Source organism: Caloenas nicobarica, chromosome 3 (assembly GCF_036013445.1).
Source record: "Caloenas nicobarica isolate bCalNic1 chromosome 3, bCalNic1.hap1, whole genome shotgun sequence".
Classification (NCBI taxonomy): Eukaryota; Metazoa; Chordata; class Aves; order Columbiformes; family Columbidae; genus Caloenas; species Caloenas nicobarica.
The window spans coordinates 120,334,065-120,358,305 of record NC_088247.1 but is presented as its reverse complement, the minus strand read 5'-3'; the positions used below and the strand labels follow the sequence as shown (position 1 = coordinate 120,358,305).

Sequence of the window (24,241 nt, the reverse complement as noted above, 5' to 3'; positions counted from 1 at the left end):
ATAGCACTAATCCTGGTGTCACTGTGTTAAAGGGGAATTCGGCTGCACTTCGTAAGAACTTCTCCAGCACTTATTCCATAGGAGCGTTATGTAGGATGTGCAACCATAATAGCAAATCAGAGAAGACAGGGCTAAAATCAACCTTCAGAGGTGACCTGATGTGCTGGGAGGTTGGATGCTGCCGGGGTAAACTGAGCAGCTTCACCAGCTCAGAGGCGCGGGTTGGTGTCAATGTGCGGTAGTGTAAATCCAACAGCCTGACTTTTTTTTTTTTATATTCAAACAAGGCAGCTGAAAGGAGATGGATTGCAGTAATAGCATGTTTTAGTCATGAATATTAATATTGAAGTAATTAAATCAGATGACTAGGAATTATAGGACAGGGAGATACTTTGTGTGTCATTGAATCTGCTCCTGGGTTAGCACAGAAACCCTCTCATAAACGTATGGAGATGTCAGTTAATTACGGGAGGTTTTAAAATAGCGCTTGCACAGCCTTGTTTTTCATCTTCTATTTATCGAGAGTTGATTTAGTTTTTGTTGCACGATGCCGGGTGTGGATTTGAATGTCCAAAATACGATTTGATATGCAATTATTATATTCCTGCCAACAGAGTGCAGGAAGAGCAGCTTAACAAATGACTTTCCCGCTGAAGTTGAATATACCTTGACCGAGCCTTCATTGCCATACATCAAAGTACCACCGTACATAACGTGCGAAATCCTTTGCTGAGGTAAATTGTTGGCAGTTTCCCTTGTTTATACTGTAAGCGTTTAAAATGTGCCTGTTGGGATGTGACAGCTGTCCAGATTCTGCGACCTCCTTTAGGAACAGGAATACCAAACAGAGCTGAGCCGGTGGAAGCAGAAAATGTTGATGTTAACAGAACCGAGGTGATGTTTGCGTTATCGTGAAATCATGGGTTTTCTGTTTTCTGGACGTGAGGATGTAAGGACCGGCTGCTGCTGCTTCAGAGCAGCCCTTTGTCCAGCGTGGCAGCTTCTCCTTGTGCTGCCCAGAAGTTACTGGCCAGAAACCCAGGCAAACAGTGTTACTCTTTTCTCCTAATACTGCTGGCCTTCTAAGTCTTTTCAGCTTGGAGGATTTTTCTCTCCTTCCTGTGGCATGTCTGCTTTGCTCATCCACTGTGTTACCAGTTTTCTCCAAAGTTAAAAGATTCTATACGTTTGTTTTTGTTTTTTAACGTCGATGAAGGAAGTATCATCTTGTGCATCGATGGGTTTGTCCTTTTAAAGTTAGTCGAAGGAGGTCTGTGGAATCCCTGTGCTCAGTTTTGCAGACAACTATTATAATTTAGAATCGGTGTTTTTTAAAAAAGGAGAAAAATGGAATTTTAGTCATTGAGGTAAAGCACTTCTCGTGCATTACTTTCTGTAAGGACCAGAGGCATTACATCTCTTGCTCTTTCTTTACCTCACATACTCCTCTTGTCGTTGGATAAAATCCCTTCCACCTGCTCTATTGTGTGTGTTACTCAAACTCATTTGAACAAGTAGAAGTGTAGGCTGAACGCTTGGGGTTTTGCTTTCTGTGGGGTCCTGATGTGTTTGCTTTGCTGGGAGCTCACAGCTGGGGCCAGGACCTCGGTCTTCCACAAGTTCTCCAGTGCAATCCCGCAGTTGCCTGTGAGCTGTAACCCTCCTGTGTCTGCAAAAAACCACAAACTTGGAGAAAAAAAAAGGAAAGTATCGGAATTTAACATGACATCCTCAACCATTCTAAAATATCAGAGGATAATCTAACTTAAAAATATTATGAATTACTTGATGGACTGAGATCAGGTGCAATCACGGAAAAATGGATAAAGCCAAGGCACAAATATTGCATTGGCAGCAATGCAAGAGTGTGATAAAGTTTGACATAACCCAAAAATACTTATTAGCTTCAAGAGTGTGAATATCAAAAGAAAAAGAGATCAGCTATGTAAATATTGATGCTCTCTAATGACGTGTTAGAGTGAGGGATGTGTGGAAAGGGTAGATTGTCACTGAATTGCCCTAAAAGCAGGATATTACTCTCTGTCTACTGATTTGAAAAAATAAGTTTATTTTCAGCCCTGGCATGAAGCACCACACTGCGATCACGTTTGCAGTCGTGCTAGGAGCACGGGACACTCGAGTCGGGAAGCTCATTTGGTAGGGATCCGTTCCTGAGGATGGGAATCGTTCCAAATTGTGGCTCCAGTAGAAGTGCCTCGCGAAGGAGGGTGGGGAGGGGTGGAAATAATTCAACCAAGAAGCCCACAGGCGATGAAACCAGTAGTTTAGCAACTGTAGCGTCACGTCTCCGTGCTCAGATCTTGTTTAGATGTGAGCCCAAATTAATAGTTTGTTTTTAATTGAGTATGCATTTGATTTCAACACAGTTAACAATTTCTGTGCTATTACCCAGAAGGTAGTAGAGCCTTTTTGGTGTTAATACGGGTGCCGTGTTTCACCAGTTGTGCTCTGGGCAGCCAAAGCTCAGCAGGTTTGTGGTTGGAAGTTGATCTATAAGGAGTCTACATCTCAAGTGTAAGATTCAGCAAATAAGGGAGGGCTTTCCTGTGGACTCACAGCTCTGTGAAAATGAGCAATGTGAGCTAAAGCTGTTTGGGGAAGGATAAAAGACAAAAAGGTTTTATAACTAATGGCATCAGCTAGAGACCATCCTGTTTGCGCAGGTTGTGTTTCAGAGCAGTGATTGCCTGACAGGCTGAAGCATCTCATTAAATGCTTTATTATAAGACAACAGGAATGTTGTGGGAGTGATGCTGAGTTTCTGTGCTGCTTTCTCTTTGGGAGACATTTGTTGTCAGCTCAGATACTGAAGCTGAAGCATTACTATCATCAGTTCATTCTGCTTCAGTTTTAAATTGCTTAATTGTCTTGTGAAAAGTTGCCTGGAATGACAATGGCAGTGGTATCAGGTAACCTTTTTCTGGAGGCATTTTAAGATTTGCTCTTTATTTAGAGCTCTTTGCTGGTCTCCAGACTGATTAAGAATAGATGGATCAAATAGGCCTTCTCAGAAATACTTTTAAGATGCAACTTTTTTTTTTTTTTTTTTTTAAGCTTTGGCAGCAGTGTTTCACTTTGTGTATTTTCAATTCCTCCATCTCTTATGTCCTTGACTGGCTTTTCTGCTCCTTTTTTCCTCTAAGCTCATAGCATCAAAGCATAAATATATTAACAGATACTGAAATATATATGCATCTAGTCTATGTGTCAAGATGACTCCCGTAAATAAGGATTTGCTAGATCAAGCCTTTGGTAGATGACCTAATTTTCTCTTTTAATCAGGTTACAAAAGGAGATTTAAGTAACTGTTTCACACTTCAGAAGGGTTAACGGGCCCAGAGATTTCAGACCAAATCCTGAGCTGGTAGGAACTGGCATTGGGAAGTTGTGAAGTGACAGCAGAGTTGTGTGAGCTGAAGCAGCAGAGATCTCAGCTCTGGGCTCCCAAAGCAAAGTGAAGAAATAAAACTGAGAGGCAGGCTTTGCCAAGAGCTGTACACCACATAAAGAGCTAATAAATGGTAAAACAGAAAATACAAAAGGGCCAGAGCCAGGGAGAATCCAGAAAGGAGCTTGTGTGAAGTGGGCTGCTGGGCACGGCTGAGAAGTCGAACTCGAGCATGAAGTCTGAGCCCAAGCTCCCACGGCAGTGGGCTTGTCACCAGAGAATCTAGAGGTGGCAGGTGCCAAAGAAAGCGCCTGCTTCAGCCCCTGCGAAAAGGCGGCTCCACAGAAACCATCTTGTGTAGAGAGCAACCGAGAGAAGGGCTGAGATGAGATGAGATGAGATGTGCTGGGAGCCGCTGCCTGTGCTCTCGGCCGTAGTGCCGAGGGAGCCGCTGCGCCTCCTCCCCAAAGCGCTGCTGCTGGGAAGGCTGATGCGGTGGGAGGGACCCTGTCGTATACGGTTAATTAAATAAGCTGTTCATCTTCTAAGTGCTCATCTGAGCTGGGCTTAGCGACTCTCCGGAGATGCACCCATCACTAGCTATGAAAATCCTCGAGCAGCAGAGCGCGCGGAACCTCAGATTACCTCTTTCCCTTTTATTGTACAACGCTATTTTTAATCCAGTGCCTTGCCGTGTATTAATAATTTTTGACAAATCACGTTGTGTAAATTCCCGGGCACTGTCTGTGGGTGCGTATTTTAACCTGTTGGAGTCTCGTAAGAGCGGTGGCAGCTCATTTCCCATCCCCTTTGTTTTGTGGGCAGGCTGAGCAGGTGTCCAGGGAAACCGGTGCCCAAATTCTTCTGTCCAGTTAAACCAGTGATCAGCTCTGTCGTCAACGCAGCTTTGCAGGGTTATACCAGCTGACAGTACTGCCCTATTGTGCATTGATTCTGTACCATTAATCATCAGAGAGAGAATTTTACTAGTTATGCGGTAGTATGAGTACGAATATGTCACTGGAATTGACATCTTGGAGAGAGTTGGGTGGATCTTTGAATCAGGACTGCGTTCGTGGTGGAATTCCATCTGTGGACAAGGTGGTACAGGAGTCACAGCAGAGTTTCTGCACTGGGAGGTTTTCTTTTCTCTCACAGTCCCATATGTTCTCAGGCGTGTATTTCCCTTAGATACAGGACTTTAACAGCAGAAATTCTGTGTGACCCAAGAAATGCGTGATAAGAAAGCTCTCGGATGCTTCTAGGGATGGATCATGGATCTGTTCTTCTTACATAAAATTCTTGGGAACAGAGCGGACTAGGAGTGACTCATATTCTCCATAACCAACCCAATTATCTTTCGAGGGCCAGTGAGGTCGCTTGTGAATAGAACGGGCAGGGTTTTGCTGTTCACGCAAGCCGGCAGGGCAGCGCTGTGCCGCGGGCTGCGCTGCCATCAGCCAGGATCAAGCCCTGGGGACGCTCGCGGCTCCCCGCGCGGGCTCGGGCTCCGGCCGCCTGTCCCTGCAGGGCTGAGCCGCCTGTGTCCTGCGCTGGGGGGGCCTCTTGCTATCTTCCCGCAGAAACTCGTCATATCTTCTCTTTCTGGGCTTTTCCGTGGTGCTTGGCGGGATAATGAGTTACTTCTGTGGAGTATTTCCAAAATACGGTACAAGGTCACAGAGCTCTGGGGATGGGTTGGAAGAACTCAAGTCTGTGAGGTACCACGTGTCTGAGAAGGGACCAACTTAAAGCGCAGCAGTTCGGAATCACAAGCACCAAGGAGCGGGATTAATTCTAGTCTCAGCTTTATTTGCTTTGCCCTCGAGAGGAGCAGAGCTGAATGTTTAGTGGCCATGGGAGAGAGGGAATCTGCTGCGAGGACAAGTCAGGATGTGGCGCAGGCTCTGACACCCGGAAACACAAGCAGATCTCTGTGGATAATACGAGTGTTTTTTTTCTTTTTGATTTTTAGAATCAACCTTGTCCTATGTTAGGCAGCTGGAGGCCAGAGTAAGACAGCTGGAGGAGGAAAATCGCATGCTGCCCCAGGTGGGTGACTTCTCCCGGTGGGAACCGTAGCCGGCAGCTAGACAGCCCCGCGAGATAAAGCCAGGGGCCGTCCGCCTTGCACCTCGCCGCCTTTGAACGCTTAGGCTGCTCATTCGGATAATCAAAGGCGCTCACCTCTGTTTGTTCATCTTGCTCGTGGTCGAGTGGGGTATTTATTTAAGACTATGACAATGCTTTCATTAATTTTTCTCCTTTGCAGGTGTTGATACCTTGCTAAGACAAATTCACTGGAAGCTGCTCCTTACAGTTAATTAATTTAAGGGTTGAAAGTCACAGTGAACCGACCCTTTACATTCTGGTTTTAGTCCGAGAGCTTCTTGTTCTTAAAATATCAAGTACTTTTTATAGTTGGCCAAAATATTTTGCTTTAAAAATGCAGATGTTTTAAGTAATAATAATTGGGTTATATTATTTTTAGTATTTTGAGGAATATATTAGGTACATAAATGCAAGACTGAGGTTAAATTGAATAAATAAGTAAATATGAAGGTGAAGATTTTCCCAATTTGTTTTTAACAATTACAAATTTTGAAGTTCATTAAGAGTGAATCAAAGACACTTGTATTTTTTTATATATACACATATATACCAGTGCATATTTCTATGATATTTCGTTGAGTAATCCTTAGGAAAATCCATAAAGTCTCCAAATGAAGTTGCCCACTAGAAGAACAGAGAAGTTACATTTTTTTAAAATCAAGCACTAATTTAAATGAAGACATTGATCTGAAGAAAAGTGCTTTTTATTGAGCATAGTACTGTTATCTGAATGTAAAATCTGAGATTGCAGTGAAATGTAGTAAGAAGTAAAATCCACTGTCTCAGATTTATGTATTTGTATAAGCCAAGATGAGCGTGTTGTGGGTGGGGTTTTAGTTGGTTGGTTTGTATTTTCCTCGCCTGTAATATGACAGTTGGAAAGGCCTCTGTAGCTCTTGTTCAGCTCTTGACTTGCTCGATGACCTCGAGCGATTGATGTAACTTCTCTGTACCCTAATTTTTCGATCTGGAGAAGAGGGACAGCGAGAATGGTTAAATGTCTGTCTATTAACACGGATACAGTCTTCAACAGGAAAGATCATCAGTGATAAAGGATATTATTTTCTTGTCAAGAGCGGTGTTCAGGGCAAAAGTTAAGAGACCTGAATAATACTGTTGTGGTTTGTCTTGGACCTGGAACAATATGGTGGATAAATTGTGCAGAACATTCTTTGTGGGCAAAATCTTTCAAAGTGCTTTTATTTGTCTGGGGTTTGAAGCACCCAGGTGGAGACCCATGAAATCCGTTACCAGCTATTGCCAAAGACCAGAACACCCACATTGTGGATGTGCATTTCACCGAAAATATCTTAGATGGGGTGCCAAAACCAGAAAATCACGCTCGTGAAAATAGCACTTAAGCCCATAGCTGTTGCAAAAGTAATGGAAGCAAAATATGCTGATTGCGAGGTTTTGAAGGGAAGAACGAGGTGAGCGAGCCTGCAAACTGCTTTTTGTTTTTAAATACACAGGTCAAAGTTTGTCTTATGTTTGATTTTGTTGGCACAAGGATCTGTAGTAGAGTTCTGAAAAGTCTCCTAATGCCTCTGGATACTTTATTATAAGAAATAATGACTGACAGGGGTTCATGTTTCCTGGCAAATCTTACCTTTCCTCCTGAAGAAAGTCGTTGCTCTGGGGAGAGGAAAGGGATGTAGACACCGAGCTTATTCTGACTTTGCACTCGATTACCTCGACGTTGTATTTGAGTGAGTTTGTTTGGGGGGTTTGCTGCTCCTTGGAGGAACACCCTGGACGTGCGATCAGCAGCGACCAGGGCCTGTCACAGCGGCAGGGACACGGGATGGAAACACAAAGCTCCTGGCACCGCTTCCATTCCAGTTCATAGGAGGAATGGGAGTTTGTTGGGCATTGAGCCAAACCAAATGCTTTTGACAAATCAGCTGAAAATACACGAGGAGCTCCACAACCGATGAAGGTTTGTGGCACAGCTTTTCCTCAATTGCAGTGTTGTGCGCTGAAATTTCACCAGTGCTTTGGGAAGAAAGCGCTTTTTGCTTTTTGCAGGGCCCCTCCTGGCTGGAGCACTGGGAGGGTTTGGGAGCTGCACTTGCTACGGGAGAGGTGACAACTGGCACCCCTGAGGGTGACACCTCTGCTGGGTCTTTGCCAAAGAGCCCTTGTCTTGCTTTCTGAGGCTTTTTTATCTCCTCCTGCCACACTCTTCTTCTTTTTCCTCTCTGCGTTCATTATCCTTTCTTTTCACCCTTCTCTGCTTATGTGTCACTCATGAAAATGCGTTGGCATATTTGTTGACACCCTCTTCAGATAAATCACTCCTTTCATCTATCACTTACTTGTGATTCTTTTCTAATTTCCTTTGCTTTGCTGGTCTCCCTCCCAACATATTAGTTTTCTTTTCAAAACTCCACAGACCTCTAATGTAAAGGTTTTATTAACGTTCAGTGGCAAGAACATTTCCAGAGAAAATGGTTTTAAGTGCTGCCATCGCTGTTCAAATGGAATCTGAGTTTTAGTTCACTCTGCTGTGCTGAAGGGCTTCTTTGTCAGGGGAAGCGCAGTTCCACCACGGAGTCAGTATTTTTGTTTGATCAGGTGATAGAAAAGGTATAAAAATGCACATATTCACTTAAGCCTGTTAATGTCTCTTCCTGCGCTGCACAGTTATTCTGGTTTATAGCACAGTAGTGGGTTTAAGAGTTCTGAGAAGCCATAGATGGGTTGTGGGTTTGCTGTGTTAGTGAGAGCTGTAATTAGCCGTTCATTTTTTTTTGCCGTTCTTTTTTTCCTTCTCTCAGCTAGCATGTAACAAGATATGATCCAGACCCTTTCATTTTCTGGCCACAAATAGGATTTTTGTGCAAGAAAGCAGATACTTCCTAAGATTTATGGCATGCAGCTGGGTCTTCTGTTGAGAATGCCAAACTGCGCCCGAGCCCGGGGTGTGCGGCTTGCGCTGGTGCTTCTCAAACACTGGGGTAGGTAAGGGTGCGTGACAGCAAAATGATTGAGCAGGAACATTGATTTCTGTTTTGCTGGATGAATTTCAGGCCGGGGTAGTTCCCCTGTGGGGCTGGGACAAAAAAGTCTCGGCAGCACTTGTGCTCTGGCAGTGCCGCTGCTTTCTTCTGCCTCCAGATGCACACGAAACTACAGCATCGCTGCGGATCAATTTTTGCTGCTAACATTAAAAAAACAAACCCATGATAATATCGCCAGTGCTCTAGCCAGAAGGTAGTGTCTGTGCATATTGTAATGAAGATAGTCAGCAATAATTAAGAAAATACGTAGGGACTGAACAATGGATTCAGATCCCAGTTCACAGCTTCCTGGGCTGTGCCGGATCTGTTATGTCCATGAGTAACTTCAGATAAGTGGAAACAGGGGTGTCCTCCCGGCCCCGGAGTGGTGCGGAACTGCTGGCCGTGGCTTGTGCTGGGGGAGCGAGATCAGGATCTGGCATCCACACGTCAATTAACTGAAGATATCCCCGAGTTTTCAGAGGGGTAGTATTTCAGGGCTGATAAGCTCAGCTGAAACGTTATGGCAACGCAGACATCTGTCATGTAATGACAGTGAATGCATTTGCGAAAGATCTACTTGGCAAGCCACCCAGTTTAAATTGCTTCAGTTTTTAGTTGTTTCAGGGGAGGAGGGAGCAAGAGGCAGAGATGGAGAATTGTCAGACATTTCCCCCTGCAAACTCTGTCCTTGTAATTTAGCTTTACCTCGGTGCTGCGGTGCTGACCAAAGCCCGACTGCTCCTTCTCACAGGGGCTTTTCTGCCTCCCTTTCCTCATTCCTTCCTTTACAAGGCTTTTGGTCCTTTTCCATCTCTTTTGGTTGTGTTTCTTTCATTTATTCTCGCTTCAGGCACATTTTTTTGTCTTTGCATCCTTGCTGGCCTTTTCCAGTCCTGATATGTTTAAGTGTGAAACGGCAGGCGTGACCCTTAGGCACACACTAGTTTATTTTTAAGCACTTCCAACACTTTCCATTTCCCTCTTTCTTCCCCCTTCCATTAGCTTATCACATTTTAATTCAACCCATTTCCAAAGCTTTCAAAAACCTTTTTGCTGAGATCTGTGTTTTTTATTTTCCCTCGGCATGGCATGGCTCTAGTTGTAAACCTAATTAGAAGATGGGAACTATTTGGTTAGTGGTGTTTTGGGTTTTTTTTTTTGTAAAATCTGTGTCACTCACAGTCCAACACTCTTTGTCTCCTCCCTTCCATAGTGTAGAGAAGAACAGGGAATCCTTCAACCAAAACGTAATTAAAATCCATTGAACAAACCCATGTTACCTAATCATGTCATCAAATATTTGCTGAAAGTAAATGAACAGCATCCCCCCGTCCTGTTCTTTCATGGGCTCTCATCCTCAGTTTAAATTAATAGGCCATTAATGAAGCAACTTCACTTGACAGCAGCTGAGGTTCTGAGCAGAGTCTTTATCTCGGATTGTCCTAACACAGCACTCCTGGCCTGCTTGGCAAGAGCTTGCCAAGATACAACTTCAAGAAAAACCTGGTGTACAAAAGAGTTGTAGTTCAGAGAGAAGGACATTTCCCACCCCGCCCCGCCCCGTAGTTTCCAAAAGTCTGGAGTGACTTTGTACTCATGACTTTGTAGTAGAGTCCACTGAATCTTCAAGATATTAAGTGGTCTTTATATGTGTGGCTTCCAATATTTAGAGGTGCTACAGCCCAAAGCCTTTTTCTCTTACAGGTTCATTAGCAAAAGAGGTTTCTGAAGGGCCTGCTGAAAATGGTTGTTTCTGAAGGTGTGTTGCTGCCAATGGTTTTGGCCACTAGAAATCAGAGTGGGCTTTAAATGTGTGATGTGGATATTTGGATTTTGGCAGCAATATGCAGAAGTAGATGTTCTGCTTTGAGAACAGGATTTATAGTGAATAACTGCAACATTTTAAAATTGTGTAATTTAGAGGACAAGAATGTTCCCTAAAAAAATTGTTGGCCTTTTGTTTAGTGTGTTATTAATCCAGCAGAGCAACATACTGCAGCTTATTGCTTTGTGTTTTCCCTTTCTCCTGCCCGTTTGAAACAAGCTTGGAAACACAGCCTGTGTATTCTTAGAGCTAACAGGGAAATTGAGGGCTGGCGGAATCAGAAAAAAGCTTTGAAAATCAGGTAATGATTGAACTGGTGGGGCAGTTACCCAGCAGGAAGGACAGATTTCCCAGCAAACCACTTGCTTTTGGGATAAAAGGCGCTGGAGAAGGAGGCTGGGGGCGTTTGCTGGGGTCGGGCTCTGCTGGGGAGCGAGCAGAGCGGTGCCCAGCGGCCAGGAAAGCCGTGTTGGCTCAGAGCTCTGGGGAGGTGACACCAGTGTCCTCGGGGCAGAGGGGACCCTGGTTTATCCTCCTGTTTGCCGCGGGGCCGCTGCGAGTGGGGCGGCAGCGGCTGCTCCTTCCGGAGGGGCTGCCGGACAGACTGCCGCTGCCTGCAGCTCCGGACTGCGCTTTGTGCTACAGCGCTTTTCATTCATAACTGTCCTTATCAACAGTAGGGATTGAAAAAAACGATGTTTTCTACTGGCTCAACTAGAAAGGCTTATGATGAGTTCACTCCATCAAAGAGTACCCTGTTCTACACAGGGGTCTTTATTGTGGCCGAGCCCAGGGTGCGGAGCAGGGTTCGCCTCTGGCGTTGGGGGAGATTGGCCCGAGTATCCATAATATTTTGCAGTCCCTGTGAGGGAGATGCTAAATTTCCATTAATCTAATTTTTTGTTATGTGATATTATGAGGTTGAGTCAGATTTCCTGTGCGTTCTATTCACTGGAGTTGCCTATTGGCATTCGATATTTTCTAGATGTACTTGCAACAGAAAGTGGATCTGCACGTTTAGTGGCTGCAGTTCCCTCTATTATCTTTATGGCAAAATGTACCCAGAGATATTACGTGGTTTTTACCTGTTTCAGACAATGTGCTTTCTGCAGGGGAGTAGTCAGCACATTAGACTCAGAGGAGGCAACGTGCAAACCAGGGTTTAGCTTGGGCACGAGGGCTGGACGAGGCGGTAGGGAGGGCTAGCAGTGTAGGATGAGCAAAAAAACCCAAATCGTTCTCAGATATTGATGTGCAGCACTGGTCAAAATGACTCAAGATATTTAAAGTCGATACAGATTTCAGCACTGTGGAGTCACAACTTCATCCCTTCTGTCCAATTTGGTTCCACTTTCACAACTTTGTTACCGGACGATAAAAGATCTGTCCAAAACTTGTGGCCACATGGGCTGCCTCCTTGGAGAGTGGAATGCAAGTGCTGTGTGTGGAGCTGGAGCAGAGGGAGGGAACAGGATTTCTCTCCCGTCGCCAGGGTCTCGCTCAGGATCCAGCTGTCACCTGGGCTGGGCAGAGTGCTGAGGTGTCCTCAGGCTCACAGGACGTGCTGAGGAGCAGGAGAGCCATGTTCAGGCTGGTCCCCTCCCCGTCATCTCTGCAATGAGCTTCCTCCGGCGCAGGCAGAAGCTGGGTTGCCTTTGCGGAGCGGCCTCGCCAGAGGTGAGAAGTCCCTGGGCTGGAGGATGTGCCTTCAGGGCTGCAAAACCTGCCTTGATTTTTAAGAAAAGCTTCTGTCTCTTATCAAGGAGAGAGGGAGGAGGGAGAAGGATGTCCACAGGGGAAATACAAATTTTCGGTCTCCTACCAATGTGTTGAGAACGCTGGCTGCTTAAGGCAGTGTGTTCCCAACAAGTTGCTCATTCTTGTGAAGGGAGACAAAACCGTGCTGCAATTTTTTTTCATATTCAGGAGGCTTTTGGTGTACAATCTGTACTAATATTCACAGCCTTCTTTAATAGCAATACTTATATTTTACCATTAAAACTGACCAAAGTCTTTGCCAGCTCTGGAGTCAGTAAAGAAACAAAATACTTTGACTTGTAAGAAAACCAAAGCCGACCAAGGGAATTTATCCTGAACCAGAATTGCTCCAATCTGCTTTATTACCTCTTTTCCTTCCTCTTTCATTTCCTTTCCCAAAGTATAGCACTAAGTCTGCCCAGTCACTAACAGATCTATAAATCCTTCCCAAAGGAAAATACGTCCTCAACCTCCTTCCATACATCACAGCAAATTGATAATAGTCGTTGCTGTGGAGAATTGCAGGATGATGCGCTGCACCGTGTGTCGTCAGCCTGGCCGTGCTGCTGGGCTTTGCACAGCACGCATCGCTTGGCTGGGCGCTGGAAGAGAGTTCATGCACCGAATCATTTTGTATTTAGACTCTGAGTACCTTTTCCATGGGCTTAGCATGTGCAGCATTCTCTTTTCTTTTAAAATTGTTTTTAGGGTTTTTCAATATGAGATTCAGTCCTGCCGCCGGTTGCTGGGCTGGGTAGGTGCAGGGGTTGTCCCTGCGATGTGCCCTCCGGGCTCACCCTGACCATCATGCACAAAACATAAACTTGCTTTGGACCGGGGTACCTGTCAATTAAACCTTTTCAGGCAGACTGGATCTGTGAAGTTCAGCCTCGTGACATCTCTCTGTGCCCTTTTTCTCCCACACCCACCTTCATCTTTCCTATTGTTTAGATTATAGACACCCCCAAAAAGGTGACAACGTGCTGTGTGTTCGCTCAGCGGGGCAAATTATGCCCATTGGGCACTGATTTTGATCAGAGGTTCTTTCCACTGTCATTATTTTTCCTTCAGAGAAGCATTTCCCACACATTCCAGCAGGAATTACTGCTACATTGTTTCTTAATGTTTCCTACTCCCTAAGAAGGGAACTTTTAATCTCTCAATCTTTGTAATGGTTTTCTTCTTTATATATACATGGGGGGGGGGTTTAATTCATCATGAAGAATGCCAGTGAAGAGCAGGTCAGGTTGCAAGTCCCTGGGAAGCGTGTGGTGGGAGCAGCCGGGGCAGGGCAGGCGTGAGCGGGCAGCTCCCGGCTCCCTCCCTGCTCCGCTGCGCCCGAGCTCGGCGTGCAAACCTCGCAGCAACGTTTGAAAAATGGGAGTTTTGTTGAAGGAACAACGTCCAGAACTGTTGGGATAAAATTAGATGTTCTCAAAAGCTTCCTCCGGAGTCGAAATCTCTGAACCTCGCAGCGCTTTTGTGAGGCAACAGAGGTACATAAGAAATTTTATTAGTATGTCCTGATTTTCCAGATAGACACCCTGGAGGGCCAGAGAGTTTGGGTGACACTCCACAGCAGCGCTCGAGCTGCCTCTCATGGACCTCGGTTACTGTGGCACAGGAAGAGGGGGACTTTGGAGTAAAACATGCCTTCTCAGCCTTTTTAAAAATAACGATAAATAACTGACATTTGTTTTAATTAGTTACCAACCCTTTTCTTTATTAAAGAGTGTTTAATTTTTTGCGAAGGATGCCATTAGGATGCCCGGAGGGGCGGAGGGGAGTTACCGCTCTGCAAACGAGCCAGCCAGCGGCAGTGGACATGGCTCGGCCTCTCCGCAGCCTGACTCGGTGGTAAATGCTCTGAAGGTAACGCTCCTCCGGTACAGTCCATGCAAAACGTCCTGTCTGTCGCTCAACACGTCTCGTATTGTCCTGGCAACATTCCTGTGCGCTCCGCTGGGGTGTTGCTGTCATGAGCGGGGTTGTTTTTCTGTTTGTCACTCATCGCATCTGTGGCCTGTGTGTTTCTCGGGGCAGGGATGCAGCCTGTAGCGTGGGGGTGATGCCAGCTGTAGCTTCTCTCCAAATTACACTTGTACAGTTTATCTTTGAAGCTGAAAGTGGTGTTTTTCTGAATAAGGAAGTCTTTCTACTTCATCTAAGATGCATATTTGTTCTCCAGTGGAATATAATAATGGATACTTATAACCCATGTAGAGAGAAATACCTTAATGCAAAGATAAAGCCAATGCTTATGGTATATTCATAATAGAAATAGCAGAACTTTGGGCTGAAGACCGTGCCAGGTCAGTATTGAAACCTCTGTGCAAGCGGGTGTGATTTACTCTGAAGTCAGGGCTGGATTGCAAAGGCCTGCGTTGCATTGATAAACAGCAATTGATCCAAGTAACCAGAGGGGCGAATTTGCACGTTCTTACCTATCTGAACAGTAAAACCGTTGCAACTAATGAAGCTTAGAAAGCTGTTGCAAGATGCAGTGGTTCATCAGGTGGTCTGAATCAACAAGTGGCTGGGTTCCCTGTCCCGCTGCAGCACACACGTCAGCTCTGTCCCTGCTCCTCCGAGACGACTAAAACCTGATGGGGGCTGAGCAGAGACTCCGTGTTCCCATCTCCTGACGCCGGCTCTGACAGGATTGTTTTCTGGTCGTCTTCACTCCTGTACCTCACTCATTAGCTAACCCGCTTCAGTATTCATTTGGTTGAGTGGGTGTTATTCCCCACCTCTACAGATGTTGCAGGGACATACTGGTTATTTGGAAGGAGTCGGTTTGCACTCCCTCAGGGGAGAGCTGGAAGGGACTTCGGTAGACATTTGCTCTGTTTTTCAGCTTCATGGAGATGCACAGTCCTGGACATCTGAGTTTATGCGCAGTGATTATCTTCCACATGGCTGGGTGACATTGACTTCTCCTCTGTGAAGCCTGAGGAAATAGGTTTATGCAAGTGAGCTGTGCACAAATTACAGCAATCGGATCCCTTGCTGTAACATCAAACCCGGGCTCAGTGCTTCACCACAGCCCCCTTGCCTGTTTTTCTGGCTTCCGAAGCGGGGAAGCAGCAGCAAAGCGCTTGAGCCCCTCTCCACACACACACAATTGCAGGTCCCCTATATGGTGGCCACCCCGACCATGTCCCCATCTCAGCACTCTGTCCCTGACCGTGCTGGTCTTGCCCTTGGACAGGAGAAGTGTGATGAGCCACCGTGGCTGGACCAGCAGCGCTCAAGGTCCCGTGTGCCTCTTCCACATCTTTCACCTGCTGTTGCCTCACAAAGCTATGCCAAGTAATTTTGTCCAGACATCATGCATAAGTATCAAAAAAAGCCTTTTGTAGTTCTCTTAAAACACTCATTGGCAAAGAGCTTCCCTGAATGGAGCACTTGACGACCTGTAATAGCTGGTTGGTGGAAGTGAAATGTCAGAACAATGGCTTGCTGAAATGGATTGATAAGAAATACACAGAATGTAGTTCTATATGATGTGAAAGCTCAGCTTTTAGTTTGCCAGGAGGTATTGCAGCAGGAGGAAACAGCTATGAATGATACTGTTATATTCAAAGTGGAGAGCGAGCTGTCAGCTAAATGGACTGCCTGGCCATCCCCCGCCCCAGCCGGGGACGAGACCCCAGAGCTCCCACTCGCATCCCAGAGCAGAGTCAGCTGCAGGAGGAAGAACAAGCCAAAGTAGGGAGCCTGCTTTTCCTTCCCGATTCGGCAATTTGGAAGTCCTGCAAAAAAGGAATAGTCTTTGTTACAAAACCTCATTGTTAGTGCCGTCCCCTTCTGCGCAGCAAGAAATCTAAAGAGCAGGAATGTGTTTTAAAGGGATGGATCCATAAGAAAACAGAGGGAAATCATTGCTAAAAATAGTGCTGGTTTTTTTCCTGAGTAATGAGGAGGCACTAAAAAATAAAAGAAGTAATTGCCTGTGAGTCTCCCGCTGGTGGAGACAGTGGTGAAAGCGAAGAGCTTTGTTGTGCAGCTGGGCTGAGAAAAGTTCTTCCATGACCTGATCCATCATTCTGGATGGCTGAAGGGAGAAATTGCTGTGCGTGTCCCCACGCCTGGGCCCTGGCGATCCCCCCCATGCTGCCAGTGCTTACGGGATTGTTCCCTACGCGCGAGTGGTATCACTGGGGATATATTATATCGGCAGATATTTCATATGGCAGGACGCGCTTGTTTCTTTTTGCAAGTTGTTAATGACCAAACTGGATGGTTGTGCAGGAGGCGTGCAGATTCCGCACAGGTTTGCTTTGCAGACCGGGGTTTATATTTAGGGAATGATGATCCTTATCTGGTCTGGCTGCCTGAATAACCGAGGGCAAGGGCTTCCCTGCGAACCTCGCGTTGGGTTTTCCTGTCCTGAGTTCAGTGTCACCTACTGGAAACTCCACTGTGCCACCTACAAATTCAATTGAGGTATGCTTTAATCGATGGCAAGGTCTGAGGCTAAGTGTAGAAGTTGCTGCAGAAAATTAAGTGTTCTTTGGTACCCAGGAGGTCAGGCAAGAAGATGTAATGGTCCCTCCTGCCCTGAAATCCAGGGCACTGTAATCAGCCTAATTATCTTTAGATGCAATTGGCCAGTTATCTGTGCGTGCCCATCCTCAGGAAGGACCCACGAAAGCTTAAATATACTACTGCTCTTAGTTGTGGCTGCAAAACAAATTTGTAAAATAAAACGTCCTTTTTTTTTTTTTTCTTTTTTTAAGCACACCCTTGTCTAGGAAGCTCAGGAAAAACATAACTCAGCAGGCTGTTAAAGACTCTCATTGCTACCTTAGACAGAGAAAGCTGTGGCTGGAGAAATGTGCAGGAGAAGTTTAAGGTATTTGATTTTATATTCTGTATTGAGCCTGGAAACACCTGAAGATGCAAAGTATTTTTTGTTTAAATGCTGGCCGTATGCCCTTGAAGATTTTCTATGGAAATTAAGTCAGTTCCTGTTTTTGTAATGCAATTACTCTTTTATTAGGAACACTGTCATTTTAACATGTTTGTTAGTATTGATCAGAAGTATCTATGTGTGCTAATATATCTGGGCTAAAGTACTGTATGACTCAGCTGACCCGAATTTATCCTTCGTAAGAACAAAGTTTGGCAAGTATGATGAAGTCTGGCAGCTTCAGTTTCCCCGTCTGTACAATGGCACCGATGGATTTTCCTGCCTCCACTATTCCTTTGCAATTTATGGATAAAACAGCAGTTTCTAACAAAACATATTTAATAGTAATCCATAAAAGTTCTCATGATGTAAGTAATGCCACTTCTAAAATGCTAATACACTAAGTTTGGCATTATCAGTTCATTTTTGTAAATCCCGAATAAATACTTGTATTCTGCCTTGTCTCTTTGTTCCCCAGCCGTCCAAAGCTCTGCTGCTGGCATTGAACTGCAGCCTTTTCTTCTGACTTTTATCATCTGCGTCTGATTTGCTTATTGGTATATTTTTATACTTTTTAAATAGTTGGTTATTTCCTTTCTGGTCTTACTTATTCTTATGTTCATCTAGTCCATACTAAAAGCGGATTTGCGATGAACTAATTATAATGTTTCTTTTCTTTGGGACTGTCATTGCAGTTCCAGTTTGTAGCCCCTGTTTTGCTCCAGCTTTATGCACAGGGGGTGTTTCACATGAAACGTTTGCCCCGGGGTTGTTGGAATGATGACAAGTTTCCTTTTGGGCTCTATAATTTTGGTGCGTAGTCTTGATTGGTACCAAAGTGCAATTTGGACGTATAATTCATATTGTAGGAACTTTATGGTGTTATATCGTCTCGTTGATATTTTATTAAGATAATGGATGTGGGAATTCTATTCTCTCCTCAGGATGCACATATTGTATTGGTACCACCTCATCAACAACATGCTTGGGAACACTTTTGTATTTATACGCTTGCATTGTCTTAGGAGAACGTAGCAATATGTAGCAGCAGGGTTAGAGGTAGTTTATCGTGTATTAGCAAGCGTGGAGGTAATTTTAAAGCACAGGAGCGTTCCAAAATGTTAGAGTGAAGTGTTTGGTACTTCGCCTTTCCAGGGCTGTCTCGTGTGCGTTTGTGCCTTCCTGGCAAACAGGGGTCATTTGTTCGGCTGGAAATAAAGGACTTCGAAAGTGCCACCTTTTAGTTTATTGTTGTGTCAGCAGTAGCTGCTTGGTAAATATTGTCTAATGTTTATTGACCAGAAACATTGTTGAAAGGCGTGTGTAGGTGTAATGTGCCTTCTCACAAAAGCCCTCCAAGAGGTCTTTCTTTTTGATAGTAATAGGTTAGGAAAATCAGCAACCAAACGTTGGAAAGAAACTCCCGCTTCATCTAATCCAGCTCTCTGCTGTTTCCAGTGACTCAGCCATAGCTGATTTGGGAGGTTTCACTGAAAACCCGTTTTTCGTGCTTCCATCGTGGCTCAGTGTTTCACAACACAGCAAACATAGCTAAAACACGCGCATATTTTTATGACAACAACGTGACTTCACCCATTTCCCTTCTGATTTCAGGCTGCAAGATTCTGACCCTATGGGAAGTTTGCAGGGTTTGGGTTATGCCCACCCATTAGTATTAAGGACAGTTCCTTTTAAAGGACTTTAATGTTTTTTGGCCCTGTGGAGTAAGACTGCGGTCTTATTGCCTCCGTTCTTGGAGTGTTTCTGGTTTCCCTGCTTTTACTCAGATTTTCCTTAGCAAAGGCTCAGAGGAACCGGATTATTTGCCCGTCTCTTGCACAGAGTATCAGTAGGACCTTGGGGTTGTAGGAACCGGGGCTGCTGGTGTCTTCTCAGGCTGTCACCTCCCCAGGATCCAGTTAATGCAATCCCTGTTTGCTCCTGCGCTTTAGGGACTCGTAAAATACGAACAATAAATAATGACAACGCAAAACAGGTTTTGCCTTTCTCAACACTCATTTCACTGTTTCTCCAGAGATAAATGAGTGGTTTAGTAGCAGTTACACTTTAGTTGGTTGCTAGTTGATTATTGTTAAACAGAAATACTCTTAAATTGCAATACACAGTGGGGTGGTAATCACCAGTCTTGTTTCTGGTGGCCCCTGCAAGAGATGCCTGGTGATAGGACACAAGCAGCTGATTCTCCTGCTAATAACCGGTCAATCTTTTTATCAATCATTACAAAATACTTTCCTTTTTTTTTCTTTTTATAAATGATGTGCATTTTTAATTCCATAATTTTAACATGGGTATTACGCAATCCTAAATGGGAGTAAATGTGAGTATGAGGAAGGAAACCTTCGTAATGTATAGTCCACACTTAGAAAAAAATTGCTAACCTCTACTAAACTGTAGGTTTTGCTCTGGTTCAACAAAACAGACCAGCATGGATAGAACAGTGACTACGTGCACAATGCCTCTGATCTCAAGGAAGAACAAATGAAATAAAACAAACCCTTTTAATGCCTTGCTTGATTTTAAGAGAACAAGTAAATTCTTTGAAAACGGGGAAACCTGCTCCGTGCCTTTTAAACTAGAAATGTTGAGACTCCTCTGGCCTGAGCTTCATGCTGCTGAATTGCATTCTGCAAGGGATGTGGTTTGGGCAATAGCTGGACAAAGTTTCCTCTGAGGCCTGTAAGTGTCCTCAGTCCCGTATCTGAAGCACAAAAGATCCTGGTGATGCGCGTGCCAGTTCATTTGTCTCTGTTCTTGACCATTTTTACCTAGAAGCATGTGCTTTGTGTGTTCAGAAGGAATGTTGTATCCCTCGAGAAACGTTCTCTTCTGCCGTGTATCCTCCCCTCTGTCCCTACCTGTGCTGCATGGGCTGCTTGGCGAACCTGTGGCGCTCCCAGGTGCATGTCTGTACGAACACCAGCACGTCTCGACCGCTGCTAACGAGATCTCTTCCCGTCCCTCCCTTTAGGTTGTGTGGAGGAAACTTGGAGATGCTGCAGGGTCGTGCCCTGGAATTAGACAACATTTGTCAGGAAACCAGTACAAAGGACCCATGTAAAGGCCCTGAGCGATTCCTCTCTCTGCAGAGACAGGGTTTGAACTGCCAATAAGAGACAGAAGCGACTGTGTCCACAGCGACGTTCCGCTGACGCCGGGGTGTCTGTGTGTGCTGCAAGACGCTTGGTTGGAAACTAACAGAGCCCGGAGGAGCCGTGTTGTCAGCGTTCCCCGAAAACCGCTGTTTTGCTATTCTGGCTAGTGAAACGCTGCCGCCGCATCGTCACTTCAACACCCCACACTTAGAAGCACTGAGGTATTTCCATCCTAATTGAAAGATAATTGGGAATCTGCAGGAGTTACATGAAATAAGTTTTCTTTTGGTTAGTCACAGTGAATCTCTAGTAAGTCTGAGCGAATTTTCCGCTGGATTTAACGGAGGTTTTTCACCAGACTGGAGAGACATCGATAAACTGTGCCTTTGGTCTCCACAGTTTCGAGAAAGTCACTTCTTAGTAACTCACGCTTCAGTCTGTAAAATATTGGTTAATGGTGCTTAGGCAATTTCCAGTTGATTTTCTTGCTTTGGTAGAATACCTGCCTTTGGAGGTGCTAAAAGACCATAAAGTCTCCTAACCAGCCAGTAGTGTAGCATAACTACAGTACTTGTAGTGAAACACAATTTCTTTCTAAATGGAAGTAAAGATAGCTTTCTTTTGGATTCTCTTTGATGCACATCTTCTGAAGACGTGTAGGATGTTCGCAGCCCTTTAATGAACAGAATATTTAGATATCACTGTTACAGGTCTTGAATCAGAGTTTCCATCAGAGAGTTTTTTTGGAAAGTAGTTTCCAGTTGTCAGGATGCTAATTTCTTCTGTTTAATTTAGAGACATGCTGGTTTATTTAACGAGAGTCTATAAAGATCTAAGAGATTGCACTGCATTATAAAAAAAAAAGCTTTTCTTGCCACTGTAGCTTTCTTTCAAAGAAAAAGGTTTTATTATACTCAGAGCATGTCTTTCATTATTCTGAGGCAGAAAGCTCTTGTTCAGGTTGCCTGAGATTTGACCAGAAGGTGCCCTAGATGTGCTTAGTTTATTTTTATCTATCTATATGATACTTGTTGTGTGTATTGAATTGCAATGATAGGTATTTTGTGTATATCTAAAAGCAATGATAGTTTCATGTATGAATGTGCAACAGGCTTGTGACTGAATGCTGTTGCTTAACTTTTTACCATAGCCGAGCATCAAAAAGACTAATAAAAGTTAAACAAAATAGGAATGCAACAATTCCTGGGCTTCTGGTTTGTTCTTGGTTACTAAGATTTGAGCCAAAGTCAGAACCTCTGTTTTCTCGAAGCTTGCAACGTGCTGTATTCGTGGGCTATTTGCAGTGGAATGTAGCTCGGTTGCTGTACAATCTTTTGTTATATAGGAGTATGATGTAAATCTGCTAACTGTCTTCAGAAAAAATGTGTTAATTTGCAGCAGTAATTATATTGGTTTCTGTTGGTATTTTTACTTGGTACCATTTGACGTAAGACTCTGATCCGGCGTTGCTTTCCGGGCAAAACTCCTGTTCCCTCTGTCTCCTTGAGTTGGAAATACAGAATCTCACCTTCCGTTTTGAAGCATTGCACTCTCGCATAGTTTCTTATATATTAGCCAGCCCGAGTAGTTGTCTGTTATCTTTACACGTTATTTTCTTCCATACATATTGTTTGCATAGTTAAACTTAAATTGTTGTATTCCTATATATCTATCGATATGTATGAAAATCTGTAAAACATGTACTTGTGCCTGCAGTACGTATGTGCAGGGGCTAATCTGAGGGACACTGGTGTCTTTTGACACTACACTTGTGTAAATTTTGATACTGTATTAAAACTATTTTTTTACAGTTCTGCATATGGTTGGGTATCAAGTATCTGTGTTCCTCTTAGCAACGGTAATAAATTATACAATCTCACCGTTGTTTGCTCTCCTTTAATGACCGAAGCCGTGAGGTGCTCAGGCTCACGTGCAGTTCGCTTTGAAGGAGCCGTTTGAAATGTTTCCTGCTTGCTTGGGAAATTAGCTGCACGTTGTGGATTTTTGTTCGCTTTCTTTCCAGGTGCCTAAAAAAAAAACCAATCCCAGATATGTGGACTTGCTTGTATCTTTTATGCTGAGGTAGCTACTCTATGTGTTGTGTATGGAAGCGAGGTGCATGCAGCAGTTCCAGGTGCGATGCATTGAGTCCCCAGCCCCAGGACACCTGTGTGGGACCCATCCCACCAAACCTCAGTGCAGCTTTGAGGTGAGGACAGAGCAACGTGGAGCTCCCGGAGCTGTTTTCTTCAGGTAAGAGACGCAGGCGTGTTTGTGGTCTTGGGGAGGCTGGTTGTGTCCTGCTGTGTGTCGGTGGCCTCCTCTGCCCCCCGCGTCTCTGCCCCAGGACAAGCTAAATCCTGCGAGGGCTGCTAAAATTACAGCTAATTAAGAGGAGAAAATGGGCAGTGTGTGGAAGGTCAGTGCTCTGGAGAGGTCCTGTACCTGCTGATATGTCTCTGTGCTAATGGATAAAAATTGCTGTGGTAGTTATGGACCTTCATCTTGCTCTCTGCCCACACGGTCAGGTGCTTTTCTGGAAAATGTAATTGCACCAAGCCTCATGGATTCCTCATTCAGTTGTTTTTAGCATAATTCTGCTTCAGTCGAAAATTTGCATGTGTTGTTATGGGGTCATTCCCAGCTCCTGAGCTGAGCATGAATGAGCTCTAAAATTCACTATGCGAGTGAATTTTAAATAGCGAGTGGATTTTACTTTCTGGAGTGGAGAAAAGCTGTTTTGCTGAAAGATTAGAAGGTAAAGAATAGCAGTTTGTTTTTCAGCAAGTGAATGGTTTCAGTAGAGCCCGTTCCTAAATGTTGCAGTTGATGGATATGTTTATGAAGGCGGCGTGAAGCCTGCGTGCCTTTTTTAACGTTTTGAGCACAAACGGCCTCTGCGGCGTGGGGATGGCACCCGGCCCCGTGCTCCTTGTGCTGTTTAAACACCAAACACCCCACGGGCCTCTCTGTGTTGCTGTGGGGCACCTCCCCAGCAAAGCCCACTCTTGCCAGAGCACTGGCTTGTTTAATTCTTTGTAAGTTTTTGAAAGAAATCCCAGGGTGGTGTGAACTCATTACACTGATCTCACCAGTTGGATACAGAAGCAAGTGGCTCAGCCACTCTCTTCCCCACTTTGGGGGGGCACAAGATGGGGGAAATCTTGATGACACTGGGTGTATAGTGCTAAAACTTCCTTGTATCTCCATACTTGTGTTTTCCAGGCTTGGGTGAACCATGGACACAGGAACCCCAGCCATGAATGTCCTCAAGCCAGCAACGAGCTCCGTGCCTCCGGTCACCCAAAAACCTGAAGGTAAGAACAGCTGACTCGATAGCGGCTCTTCCAGGATTTAATAAATAGAGATTCTGCATTGTTTAATCAACCAGCAAACAGGTGTTTGGGCTGCCTCGTGGTTGTGGCATTTCCTACCACATGTGGTCAGGCCCAGAAGTGAATCGCAAGATGGTGTTTGCCAGGGCTGGCAGCTTAGATCTGATATATAAAGTGTTAGGAGCGATGAGGAAGGAGAAACTGCAAGCAGGGTCAAGAGCAAATAATGTGCTTGCTAGTAATGGCTCTTGGTTTTGGTGGGGTTTTGTCGTTTGCTTGGTATTTTTGTTTTGTTTTAGACCAAAACACACACACACAGACCACAACAAACAAAAACCACAAAACAACAAACACACACAAAACCAACCAACCCAAAAACCTCCCTCCCCTCCTCCTTGTTGTCTCCAGACTCTTCGTGATTTTTTTTTTTTATCTCAGAAATAGCGTGATGTGGCTGAGATATTGAATATGTGGACAAGAAACTTTAATTGTTATGAAAAGCCAGATACTGGGGCCACTTCACAAAGAGGTCAAGGAGGAGGGGAAGGCTGAGTGAGATGGGATGCACCTGGGCACTCCTGCTGACTTTGGAGGGGGGTCAGGCAACTCAAAAATGGTCGTGTGAATGAAAATCAAGTTTTAAATAGTCTTACATAAATAAAAAATATTATCATGTTTTAAAAACTTGAGAGAGAACATGGACTAGAGACATAAACTTTACTTGTATCTTCCTTAACTGAGAAAACTCCCAACACTTCCATGGGAGTAA

At 44.6% G+C, this 24,241-nt stretch overlaps 1 protein-coding gene across 4 annotated transcripts in view; it reads left to right on the top strand.

Moving 5' to 3' along the window:
- Window positions 1-22,263, top strand: part of CCDC85A (coiled-coil domain containing 85A) — a 61,414-nt gene extending 39,151 nt beyond the window's left edge. Inside the window, exons 3-6 of one of the 4 annotated variants that reach the window (XR_010605935.1) lie at window positions 5,385-5,461; window positions 13,862-13,981; window positions 20,014-20,358; window positions 22,161-22,263. Coding sequence is in view for 3 of the 4 variants with exons in the window: in XM_065631344.1 (XP_065487416.1) it covers window positions 5,385-5,461; window positions 13,862-13,981; window positions 20,014-20,103 (287 nt within the window). In the remaining variant the exon portion in view is untranslated. Of the gene's footprint in view, window positions 1-5,384; window positions 5,462-13,861; window positions 13,982-20,013; window positions 21,990-22,160 lie in introns of those variants that run through there. The other 3 variants (XM_065631344.1, XM_065631342.1, XM_065631343.1) reach the window with 3 other exon arrangements.
- The last annotated feature ends 1,978 nt before the right edge of the window (window positions 22,264-24,241 follow it).